General features: G+C 39.1%; 1 protein-coding gene across 1 annotated transcript in view; it reads left to right on the forward strand.

Annotated features, from left to right (window-relative positions):
* The window catches only part of LOC120500725 (GREB1-like protein), a gene marked incomplete at its 3' end in the record, with an annotated part of 117,277 nt that overhangs the window by 76,863 nt on the left and 26,917 nt on the right, over positions 1-13,497 (forward strand). The window contains exons 6-10 of the mRNA XM_039705970.1: positions 2,845-3,021; positions 5,703-5,879; positions 7,800-7,922; positions 11,245-11,382; positions 13,263-13,400. Of these exons, the coding sequence (XP_039561904.1) occupies positions 2,845-3,021; positions 5,703-5,879; positions 7,800-7,922; positions 11,245-11,382; positions 13,263-13,400 (753 nt within the window). The remainder of the gene's footprint in view (positions 1-2,844; positions 3,022-5,702; positions 5,880-7,799; positions 7,923-11,244; positions 11,383-13,262; positions 13,401-13,497) is intronic.

Here is a 13,497-nt window from a genome sequence, read left to right on the forward strand (position 1 = left end):
GGAGCTGTTTGGATGACATCGGTGTCCCCAAACTTAAGTCCCCTAGGGCAGCAAAGTAATTATAGCTCTCTCACAGGCTGAACATCACAGAGGCATGTGCTGGCCAGCCAGTCTGCACATGCATACCTCTCTGATCCAGAGATGTCGCCAGCCAAAGCAGAAGAGGATGCCAAAGGAGATTGTGAAAGGAGGGAGAAGGGGGAGCGTGCAAGGGGTCTGGGAGCACTGGCTAAGTAAGAGATGATACTGGGGTGAATCATAAGGTATTGCTTGCAGATTCAGCTACGTATCCTAAATGGTGGGAAATATTAAGTATTTTAAGATCTACAGCCTCTCAGCTAAGAGGCTGCTGTTCCCATGATAGCAGGCTGTTACTGAATTGTGCTTGTAAACTTGGTAAGATGTTTTTTCTTAGGGCTCTCCTGTACCTTCTTCCTTGAGGACAGATGCAGAATGGTGACACACAGCTGCTCAAAGCACAGCTGAAGCTGTTTTGCTCATAGCCCACATAAAGCTGAGTCTTTTCTTTCACCTGGGATGTCGTGCAGCGCTGTTTCACTTCACTGGGACATCAAAACCCACAAGCAGCCCAAGGGGCTCAACGCTTCCCATGTGATATTCACCCTTCCCAATGTTGCGTGCTCCTTCAGAAAGCAAGTCTGTGTTGACACACAACAACACTGACAACCTTGCTTGTGCCAGTATTGCAAGCAATTCCTTCAAAAGCCTCCTGTTGGGCACCATTTGTGCTTCTGGGCATTTCCAGAACATTTTTAGGTAGAGACTGGGCTAGAAGCTAATTGTGTAAAAGCACGGGTTTAAATCTGTGTTGAAATCTTACTGCACTTGCTGTTTCATAATCCTTATCTTCAGATTTCCTGTTTGCCCACATTGTCAGCAGTGGGCAATTTTTCTGTTTTAAATCTAGATGTAAAGTGGTATTTTCTAAGCATGTCAACTACTCAGATTTCACTGAATGCCTAAATATTTAAGGTTAGTTTTGAAAATTCTGGATTTAATACCCAGGTGATATAAACATTTGAATAAGCAAATTTTATTTTGAATGTAAGGGACTTTCCCCCTGGGTTTGTCTGTTTTTCTAAATTACATGAGAAAATCTAGATAATACTTACCCTGGTACCTGGCTTTCTATTTCACTACGATCAATATGTTTTTAGAGAACATGCCTTAAGAGAAATTTAACAGAAATTTAAAAATCAAATGGCACCTAATCAGAAAAGAACTAATTGTGCTTTAAATATGCACATTTAATATTTCTCTCCTAAAGCATATGTAAGTTTTTATTGATAATTTATTGGTATAATCCACTGATTCATACATGAAAACTTCAGGTGCTTCATTTCAATTCATTGCCTGGAAAAAGGTGTGTGAGGGGTGCATCCCAGCTAGCTTTCCATGAGCTGCTGCTGGAACTGAGCTGATTGAAGAACTGAAGAAACCATTCAGCCAAGAACTGGTTCAGCAGATTGTGAATGTAGGCACAAGACTGAACCTGTATTGGACCCTGTTTTCAGCAAGCTGCTGCTTGTGAGGAAATTCATGCAAGCTGATTCTGTGCATTCCACTTTGCACATGCTCTGTGCCTGCTACAGTTCTGAGATAAAACCAAAACCCATTAACTTCCATAATTTTTGCTGAAGTTGCTACAGGTTTTGGCCCAAGAGCTAAGAGCACAGACATATGTATCAATAATGGCTGAGGTGGGTTTTGGTTAAGCTGTGATCACATTTTGTTACCACATGCTTACCCAAGATATTCCTCCAGGATTTTTTTTTCTTCCTTAACATTTCTGTGACAATGAATAATATTTACATGAATAATATTTTAAATCAAGTGTAAATAATAGGTATTAATAGCTATTGCAGTAAGTTCAACTTCCACAGTAATCTTGATTCTTGTGATTGTGATTTTCTTTATTTATTGTTTATTTAGCCTGGACACTGCTCTGGGTTGCCTTGCTATGCTTTTTGTGTGACCCAGCCTGCCACCTGCTCACTGAAGGGTATAGAACAGCAGAAACTCCCTCAGGTCCCCATTTTTGCCCACTTCTGCTGCTTTAGCTCTACATTGATTAGAAGCCCAAGAGGCAATGTTATGTCCTTATTTTGTGGGCATATGTGTGTTTGAGTGGGGAAAAGACTAACTGGGGACTAGAAAGTCATGCAGTACACTGAGACTTCAAGAGACTCAACTGGAGATGTAGCAAAAACATGATACACGTGTCTAAAACTAGTGAATTATTTATTTACCGGAATTTCTAAATTGTGTAGAGAATTTTAAAATTATATATTTAATTATTGTAATGTAATAAAATAACTTTTAGTAGCCACTACTAAACTTCCATCATCAATTGTTATCATTTTTTGTATTACTTAATGGTCTTTATGTATCAATTCTAGCCTTCTACAAGCAACTAAGACAAAACAGTTTCTCTTGAAAAAACTGTAAACTAAAGTTTGGCAAAGAAAAAATAATCTTTGGTGTGTTTTAAGAGCTGTTTTCTGTAATTAAATCACAAGCTTATCCTCTTATTTTGATTGTTTTTGAAAAATTGGGTTTCGGAGCCATTTGATGTCTAATGTTTGGACACTTAAATTTCTTTTGTGCCTGTATATGTTCAGCATATTTAAAATAATGAAACTCTCAGCAAGTGGTTGTGATGAGATGCTATCTCAATTTCCTCTATTTCCCTTGAAAAGGATATATTAAAGTTCCAGTTACAGTATCAAGTTGTGAAGCCCATTTACTTTTGCAACTGATAAAACAAAGAAAATTAAATGAATTCTTCTGAAGAGCTATCATTTGTTTTGCTTTGTTTTGTAGGTTTTTGTCAAGCAGGCAAGGATTTACGGTTAGTATCTCTGTGCATGGAGCAAATTGATATCCCAGCAGGCTTCCTGTTAGTAGGAGCCAAATCTCCCAATCTTCCTGACCACATTCTAGTCTGCGCTGTTGACAAGAGGTTTTTGCCAGATGATCATGGAAAAAATGCACTTTTAGGTAAGAGATCTTTTTTTCTTTGTGCCATAATAATTCAGAGAAAAAAAAAATCCAGTTGAAAATTATCTAATGTCATTTCAACTAATAACCTTCTATTAGAAATATGTTGAGGAGAGGACTGACTTCATTAAATCAAATCTGTAGATGAACCTGCCTTAAAAGCCCATTTTAAAACAAGTCCCTGATTCCACAATTAATCACAATTGAATCTCCTAGGTTTCTGTGTGGGCAGAAGTCAATTGCAGCCCTGGCATTCTAAATGTGAGCTATCCATACTGTTTATCTCAGCTGGAGCTTACAGCATTTTCATTTAAGGAGAAATATGCTCATGCAAGTACAGAAAATGAACTATATAATTTTTTAAAAAAAATTTAATTAAGGGATGTTTTCTGCCCTTGGCTTCACCAGGATCATTGTTCTCAGTAGAAGTTCTGGGAGCAGTTTGCTTCCCAAAACCCAATACACAGAGACACCCTGCCCCACCTTTTCCAATTATGTCATAATCTGTTACATTTATGAAGTTTAAAATTTTAGTACAACAATGCCTCTTGGTAATTGAAGACAGGCCTATGTGCACCTAGATTTCCTCCTTGGATCACAACTGGTACACATTTTAACAAGCTAGTAGAAGTGATTGAATGTATTTTGGCTCTTTTAGCCTGTTTTGAATTTACTCTCTCATTTCTCCCTCCAGTCATTGCTCTGCCTAGGATATATTCATCAAGACCTTTCAACAGAAAAGAAATTACAACAAAGGATAAATACCCTGATTTAACTTCATTGCTCAAATTCTGGTGCAGACCACCAATATTTTGTGTAACTATTGGAAGCAGCTTTGTTCTGTGCTTTAACATTACCTCTCCATTAAATCCATTTGACAAATCCATACACAGCAAACCTTTGGGCCTAGGGCAGAAATGCCCCTGGCCTGAGTTAGATAGAGCTGTGGTGTGATGTGCCTTCACTGGGCATAACTGGGGATTTTGGATAACAGGGTACACTTCAGGATTCAGAGGAGCTTCTCCCCTGCTAAGCAGGGGAAGTGTCAGGAGCTGACCAATGAGAACTGATAGGCAGATGGTGTTTAAACCTGATTAAATGTGGTACTGCTTGCCTTTGTTGGTAAGCCTCCCACCCCCATCCCAGCTTTGTATCCATCCATCCATCATCTCTGGTCTCATTTGTTAAGGAGCCTGGTGACTCACACCTCTGGCATTGCTGAGGTATTGAAGTGCCTCCAGGCTTCTGTCACTGGCACCTGTGAGCAAAGAACTGACTTAGTAGCTCTGAGAGACCCTGGTTACTCTTTCTGAAAACTGTGGAGATGCATCAGTAGATTCTGTGGGCTGCAAGGGAGTAAAGAAAGAATGATGCAGTCCCAGGAAAAACAGATGAAGAAATTTGCATCTTGGCGTCCTCATCAAAGATGATAATGAGGTGCAGTAAGGCTAAAGACAATGGCCTAATTATTAAGAGTTTTATGGGTAAGGTGTTTTGTCAAAAACACTGAATATCTTTGTTATAAACCCGTTATTCTGGCTGATGTGAGTGTAGGAACCAGCATCCTCCAAGCTGTTTGTCATTGTGAAAAATAATGATAGTAACAAGAACGAAAAATTGATTCTCTTACAGATCTTGAACTTACTAGTAAATGGAAAAAAAAAACAGACAAACAAAAATAAAGCATTTCCACTACGTATTTATCTGCTAGCACTTTTATAAATCATTATTGATATTGCATAGAAAATCTGTTTCATTAAGGGTTGAAAGCAGTTCAGAGATAAGTGGCATGACAAGTAAGACAACGGGACTTAACTGTTCTGCATTAGATAATAGAGGGCTGATTCAAACAACAAAGATTTTAAGGCAGACCCATTTCAGAACACCCCCTGTGCTTTGTTCTATGAAATGTTACACTGGTGTCATCGTTATGCCATATTCCCATTAACACAGCTGTGAATGACACTGGAAATCAAGGCTGCTCATAATTCTTAGTCTGGATTATGTCCTCCAGACCTCAACTCAAAATTTCACCCCTTTCTGTGAAACCTTGTGGGGAAGGTTGCAGAAAAACAGTCTTTGTCCCTAAAATGGTTACTTTCTTGAGAAGCTGTAGTTTTTTTTAACTATTTTGAGGCACTCCTAACTTTGGCCATGCAAATCTTGATGTCGAGTGATTGCTTTCAAGACTGTAATAAAATGTAAGGTTCAGCTTACTTGGAAAGTATTTTGTGTAAGAAGCTTCAGGGAAAATTTATTTGATGGTAATTTTACTCATATGAAATTGCTCTGATGAATTAGCCACTATTTTGAGAGAGATGTCTGCAGTTTGGAACCCATGTTTTTTTAATAGAGAAAAAACAGCCTTTTTTTTTTTCCTCATGGAAATTTCCTAATGTGGCAACATAGTTCTCCCCTTGTCAAGTAGTTATTCTTCTCTGAGCTGTGTAGAGTGGAAAACTGGTGGTAGGATTTTGACATGAGTCAGTATGCCCCAAAGAGATGTAGCAGTTTCAGAAGAGCTAAGACTGACACACACGTGCTGTGTCCACAGAAGCTGGCTGGCTGGAGCCCTCCAGTCCCCTGGAACTGGGTGTGCAGGTAGGTTTAGGTGGCCTTATTCCTAGCTGACAGTAAAAGACATTTAATTTGTTTGTGTGTCTTCTGCTTCATTCTTTCAGGATTTTCTGGGAATTGTATAGGCTGTGGAGAAAGAGGATTTCGGTACTTCACAGAGTTTTCCAATCATATCAACCTGAAATTAACCACTCAGCCAAAGAAGCAGAAGCACTTAAAGTACTACCTAGTAAGAAGCTCCCAAGGTGTACTGTCAAAGGGACCCCTTATTTGCTGGAAAGGTAATTAAGGTGCCCATTCAATTTTTGTGGTTTTTGCTGTTAGGGGTGATGTTGAATGAAAAATTGCAAGTTGCTGTTGAAAATGTATGCATTCAAAAGTAGCTGCTTGAAGGGAGAATTCTCACTGATTTCACTGAAATTTGGATTTTGCCAAAGAAGTTAAAGTCTTAATAATAACCCTCTGATTGTGAACCCTCTTCTTTCATCTCACCATACTTTTGGTGGCAGACCTAGATCTTCCCATCTTAGAGTGTGCAGTCATCTTGGTAGAAGAGAAGAAGCTACTCAGTCTGATGATTCTTTTATGTGCCTGAAGCAAGGTGACTCACAGCCAGGGCTGCAGCATTGGTTTTCCACTGATATCCATCTTTGCAGGTGCAATCCAATCTGTCTCATGCCTGAAGATAGCTAGCATGCTGTAAGATTAAGAAAGCTCAGGGCATTGATCTCAGGAAAAGAAAAGACTTGGATGGTCCTGCCATTTCCAGTGTTTTAAACTTGGTCTTACCTTCTACCAGAGCAGCCTGGGTGATATTATGTGCTACAAGAGGTTGCATTTGTGACCTCAAGGCAAGGTAGCCAGGGGGTCTTTTATTGGAGGATTTTGGGGCAGGGTTTTGTAGCTAGAACCATGCAAGGACTCAAGGAAAGAGTAGTTTACCCACTCACTGTCAACCAAGCTGGTTTACGTGCAGACTACCTGACCTTTTCATCTGTGATCTCACTCACTGAAGACAGAATTTGATCTGGCCCCTGTTGTTCCAAAATGTGGATGTGAGGAGAGGGGAAGCTCTGCAGGAGAACTGACAGACATCTGAGGAGTCACATCCTCATGTGAATAGCAGCATGACACCAGAAAGAGATGGTTATCACCAAGATGTATGAGTGATTATAGTTTGTATCAGTTAGTGGTTCAAAAGGATCCTGGCTTCAGCTGTTTTTCTCTGTTACAAGGATAATTAACACTGCTTTAGAGTGCATGTGGCTTTTCAACAGCATTTTTTCACAAAAATGACACAAAGATTTAATTTGGTAGTGAAATTCCAAATAAAGACAAAGGAAGCCTTATTTTACTTCTGGAATATTTTTTCTGAAACCCCTCCCTGATGCTCATGCAGTTGGAGTTGGTGTGTGTCCTGGTAAATGCAGTTGGGAGTAATGCACATGTGGAAGAAGCAGATACTGGTTCCACTTTTGGTTATATGCTAATCTGAGCACCCATGAAAGTTCAGAAAATCAACCAAAAGTCAGCCTCATGGGCATTACTTTGATAGGTCCTATCCCCATATTGTCGCCATCGATCTGCTAACCTTTCACTCTTCACTTACATTATAGGTCTAATTAGAAGAAGAGTGCTTTTAAATGCTTAAACCCTTCTCTTAAAACAAATCCTGATTAGATCTCAGTTTAAAAATGGATTAATATGTGATTTTCAAGGTGACTTTCTCCTCCCTCAACTCAGTTATCATTCAGACAGACACTAACAGTGCTGAGATCTCCCTGAAGGTTTATGGAAGCATATTAAAAATCTGGGTCTCAGCACAATTTCTCCTTTTAAAGGGCAACATGTGATGGTTTGTATACAGGTTGTGCCACAGAAGTCGCTGAGTATTTTCTGAGACATGTCCAATATCTTCAAATCTGTTGGAAGCTGTGATCTGAGGGCTCTTGCCATTTTGCAGCATCTGGTCTGTATTTGCCTGGCCCCCTGAGTGGCCCCCAGGGAGGTTTTCTTAATTAGAAGACAAAGTTGACAAAACTGTGAATCCGTATTTTCGTTGAATGCTGCCATTTGCCGCTGTTTGTTGTACGTGCTCTGTGTGTGCTCTTAACATTTTGTCACCCTTCGCCGCCGCGTTGCTGGACTTTGCTGCTGGAAGGAGGCCTTGTTAATATGTACTGTAGCTGCTTCATTTGCAGAATGTAGAAGCAGGCAATCATCTGCTGCTAGCCTCCCTGCTAAACCAAATCCTTCGGTGTCACCGTCCACGACCCCAGAGGGTGGATCAGCTAATGGATACAAGTCAGGGTTCACTCAGACAGGTAGGAGCTGAAAGTGCTGTAAAGATAACCATTGGGGGTGGTAAGTTACCTCAGACACTGGTGGGTCAGGGATGCTGTAAACAACTGGGTATTTACCTTGAGCCATGTATAGATTACACTGGAGAGGATGCCTTGCAAAATTTGCTTTGGCAAGGATTAAGACCCAGGAGAGGGTGAAGGTTAGATTAGTCTCAAAACAACAATTGATGTAAAAGTATTAAACAGTCTTTTGATTAATTTATTTGGTTCTGTGCTTCCTTGTTGAAACCTCTTTGTTTCATTAATTTTTTTTGTGCATCTCAAAAAACTTCAATTACATGTTTGTAAGGGAGTGTTTGCTTAGTATATAAACTAGGCTATTTGTCTGGAAAAGGAGAATAATCTCCTTTTAGAGAGAGGGGACCAGATGTTATTTTATTTACTTGCTAATTTCCTTATTTAATTTTTTTGCATGCAAAGCTGTACTTAGAATTGCTATTTCCCCGTATGCTTACAGTGGGTTTTTGTTGTGTGAGCTAACAGGTCTCTCACAACTATTCTAGAAAGTTATTAATGATATCCTTAAATAAGGGGAAAATATAAAAATCAAATAGACATTGACTGACAAAGAAGCAGCATCTTAATATCATGTATCTATTTATTTATTGCAAGTAGACAAAGTGCTTTTGTTTGAGCTTTCTTCATCATTGCTTTACTGCAGCTTCATCTATGCTGTTGTATGTTTTTGTGTCCGTTTGTGCTATTTCTTGAGAAAGTAAAAACAAGAGAAAATGGCCTGTTAATTGCTATTAATTGATATGAATGTCCAAAAACACATATTTCTTTAAAGGAGTATGAAATGCAGATAGAAAGCAGGATGGTTAAAATACTTTTTACACCCAGAAAGTTTGTCAAAAGGAGTAATAAACTGCTGAACACGGGCATTCATATGAGACTACAATCACTGGTTAGTATTTTCAGAGATACTTCTCTCAGGTGGTTAGATAGAAAGCAGGATGGTTAAAATACTTTTTACACCCAGAAAGTTTGTCAAAAGGAGTAATAAACTGCTGAACACGGGCATTCATATGAGACTACAATCACTGATTATTTTCAGAGGTACTTCTCTCAGGTGGTTGCCTCTGTCTCTGTTGAGGAAGCTAAATGCTTTAGGCTTTGGGTAAAATTAAATGATAGTGGGGTTAAAACATATCTTCATTTCATTGCATGATCCCTTGGCTTCCAGATCCAGGCATGAGAACTGTGCAGATGCATGAGAACCTGTTTATTTGGAGCAACAAGAATTCTAATATTTACACAGCTTTGTCTTCTATTGTATCTGCCAAGTTAATAGATACACCTTTTATATATGGCTTTCTCCTTATCACTCCCTGCCATTTTCAGCCTGCTTGGTGTTTCTGTGTGTCACTGTTTGTACTCCCAGGTCATGCTCCTCCAAACCTTTTCATCTCCTTCTGCTGTTATCTCCTAGTGAAGATAATGCCACATACATACACATGAATCCCCTGTGACTGGGAGAAGGGGGGAGAGCACCTTTTATTCAGTGGCATAAATTCTGACGTGTCCCCTATGATGGAGGGCTTTTCTGGCTTTTTCTCTCCTAGATTCTGCATAGCTCTTTCTACTGGAGTTTGCTTCTAGGTTGTTCTTAAACAGGACTGCTTATTAGCAGGTTGTTTTCTGAAATTGTTTTCAGCTCAACATCAACTTATATCCCCTTTTTTCTTGTATTGTGTAAATATTTCTGGTGAGCAGTTCAGTCTCTGAGTTCTGTAAGATAAGTGTAGGTACTTATGGACATACAGTATCAAAAATATGATTTTGGGCAGACACTGGAGGGGAAAATTCAATTCATGTGTTAAGGAACTAGAAGCAAGGCTTTACAAGAGAAAGATGAAGAGTTTTGATAACTGGTATTTTAATAACTGTGAGTCCTGCTTAGGTAACAGAGTGGTGTTTAGACATATACCAGCCACATCCACATTTACAGATAAAATTTCAAGAAAATGTATTACAACTAGCGATGGGGGGAAAAAAACCCCAAAGCATTCTGGACAGTTTACTTTAAAGAAACTTTAACACTACATATTTGCTACATCATATTTAATGGCAGACCAGTGTCTCCCTCCAAGGGCCCAGACCTGGTGGTCTATTTTGTTACCCATTCAGCATATTTCCTCTGAACCTGGACAAGATTTTCTGGTGGGGCAGCAGCAGCAGCAGAGGCTTCTGTGTTTGTTCTTCATGTCAGTTACTCGGTCTGGCAAAGAAGAGCTTCCTCCCACCCTCCTTCACCAAATGGTGTGTGGCCTCAGCGTGAATGTGTTTGGCAGATCAAGTTGGTCTTTGTCTCCGTTTTCTTTAGCTGGCTGTTTTACTAGGACATCTGTAGGTGAACTTAGCCTCCTTTGCCTACTTGCTGCAAACTACTTGCTGGACTGACAGTTAATATTCTTTCACTCTGGTTATAAGAATTTGGATTTGCCAGTGTATCAGCATCCCAATGCCAATTTTTTCTTGAAGTAAATTGCAACTATGAAATGCCTAATATTAAAAGGACTTACATGCTGAGAGGTTGGAATCAGTTTTATACTGGGCAAATATAAAAACTTGTTTGTTCTTCAGGTTATCCTTCTATAAAATAGAAAGATTTATAAGTTTTAGCCTTGGTAAAGTGCTCTACAAAGTTTGTTAGTTCATGCAAAGAGTTTGGGCTCAAATCTTCTTAATTTTTTACCCAGATTTATAAATGGGCATATGCTTTTCATAGTTTTATAGACAGTAGTGCTATAAGGAGGCTGTGGTTTTGGGTTTGGTTTTTTTCTGCCCTTAGTGAAGCTTAGCTGTGTCTGACAGAGATTCAATTGAAAATCTCAGGTGATGGAGATTCCACAACCTGTTTTAGGTAAGTTATTCCAGTGCTTATTCCCTATGCTTGCTGGCTGCAAGTTCCATAAGCTCTTGGTCTTAGCTTTCTCATGTGAATCATGAGATAACTGCATTTATTTGCCTACCCCATGAGACTATTTTGAGGAGCAATGAGATAACCCTTTCTACAGTTAAAATATTTTTTGAGTGTGTGTGAGTGAAAAATATTGTGGAGGAGATCACTCATGGGTTCAGTGGATTATAAGATTCTACAGAAATGCCCAGTTAAATGATTGTTAAAACTTCTGAAAGATACATGGTAATTTCTTAGGAGTGTAAAAAAATTGTTTGCAATTTATGCAGAGATTAGTTTTGATAAATGTGTATGTAATAAAAATTATATAGATGTATATATGTAAATTTTAATCATCAATTAAACAACTTCTATTCTCAGATTCTTCAGTGTTCAGTCCAGCAAAATCATCATCTTCTGCTGTTAACTTAAGTGGAGCACAGGACCCATCCCGGAACAAGAATATTGTGAAACCTCTGGCTCTGTCAGTACAGCTCGTAGGAAAGGCATTTGCTGCAGGTATGGCTTTGCTTTCTGAAACTCCTGGGAGCCAAGGGAATCATCAGCTTAACAGCCAAGAAAAGAGAGTGTTATATTTTTTTTTGGTGGAAAAGGGAAAGGAAAACATTCACTAGCGTTCTCCAGAACTGTCATATTCTTGCAGTCTTTGGCACAGAAATTTTTGCAGTTAATACTGTCCCCAAGCTTCAGCCATGCCTTGGCTTTCAGATTTAACATCCTGGTAGGAGTGCAGTGATACCTCTCTCTGCACTTCCCAACTGTAAGAGAGCATAAATGTCACCTCTTGTTATCACACTGATTCCTGCCTCAGTAATTGAGAGTTGTGTGCAGTTCTGCATTTCTGACAATTATAGTTCCTCAACATACATTTGGTGGAATTTAGTCTCATTTTAAGGAGGTATAATATATCTGCTGTTTTAATTGCTTCTTTCTGTATTGTGTGTTTAATAAATTGTAACCCTCAACTGTGACATCCGAGTCCTACACTGACAGTCTGGGATAATCTGATTATGTTTTACTTTAGCTTCAGGTTAGTCTTTAAACAATAGATAAAAGAAATCATCACACTTATTGCAGGACAGTATGTTTGAATAAGAAAATGTATCCATTTATTTGGTTTATGTATGCACATGAGCATTACACTTTATACATAATGCATTACATCTGCTATTTATTACTATATATACAGTTATGGTACATAATACAATTATGTTATATCTAATAAATCATTAACAGTTCTTTGTGCCAAATACTTTTCTCCCTCCATACTTGTGTGATTTTTATTTTGCATTGAAGTTTCTTCCCAGCTTTTCAATTGCTTCTGTAACTGACCTATGTCCACCATATCTGCTCGTACAAAATTGTTGACTCAGAGTAGAAATGGGGAGCTTACAATGGGCAAGTGAGGTTATTCAGATTTTGTAATTCAAAATTGTGCCAGAATTTGTTTGGATGTCTGCAGCTGGGGAGTTGCATTGTTTTAAGCTACATACCCACATCTGTAACACTTCCAGTTGCAGCTGCTATCAGCAAGCTGCTGCACCATCTCCTGGTGTTGCTCCTGGAATATGTTCTTGGGAGCTAAATCCCTGTGAAGCTGGCCAATATCAGCAAGGAACTGGAGTTTCCACTGGTCTCCATGTTGGCAGTTTATGCCATTTTTTTTTTCTTCTGCAAAAAATGTTCTGAAAAAGAATGACAATGAGCTCAGATGAGTGATGGTAACTTCTGGTGATCATCAGTTGTTGTAGTTTAATTTTGTGGCCTGGATATAGCAGGTCCTGCTGGAGTGTCAGGCTTGCTGGGACTGGAGGATCACCTGAGGCAGAAATAGCAAAATCAAACATGGTTTGCCTCGGTAATGCTCAGGCCATGTACACTTTGCAGCCAACTTCCCTGTCTTCCCCTGCCCAGTGTCCTTTGCTAAGGCTTTAGATGAAAGCCCTGTAGTGAATTACTGTGCATAGCATGTGGGTGACTGGGGGAAAATTATGTAGATACACCCAAGTAGCTTAGAAATCCTTACAAACTGAATTAAAGATGTATATTTAAAAATAATTTCACGGTGTAAGAAAATATCTCACAAACTTGGCAATAATTTTGTGTGTGTGTAATTTTTTATTGTATTTTGGTGGGGCTTTCTTTGCATTTTTTCTTCCACCTATCCCTCCTCACCTTGAAATCTGGACACCCCTTTTCAAGGCTTGGATTTTGCAATCTGTTTCTCTGCTGAGTACATTTCATGCTTTGCCTGGAGTATGTTTTTTTTTGTCAGGCATCTTTCTCTGGTCTTTTGCATCAGCGTGTGGCTGTATTATTTTATTTGTTTGTTTTCGAGATTGTCTCAAGCCACACACTCTGTATTTTATTATATTCAGCTCCTCTTTCACTGCGTGCCACGGATGTTGCTAATGGAAACGCTAATGGAGGAAGAAATAATGCATTGAGTACTACAGTCTCTCGGCCAATGCCTCACTCAACATCCCCAAGTCCTGGCTGTGCAGCTGGAGATCAAGGTAAAGAAAACCTTTCTGTTTTTTTATTCTAAGCTGTGTTGGATGGTGAGTTTGAAATTTGTGATTTTGCTCTTCTTCCGATTGTAGCTGTTCCTAC

This window comes from Passer montanus, unplaced genomic scaffold (assembly GCF_014805655.1).
Source record: "Passer montanus isolate IOZ18808 unplaced genomic scaffold, ASM1480565v1 scaffold19, whole genome shotgun sequence".
NCBI lineage: Eukaryota > Metazoa > Chordata > Aves > Passeriformes > Passeridae > Passer > Passer montanus.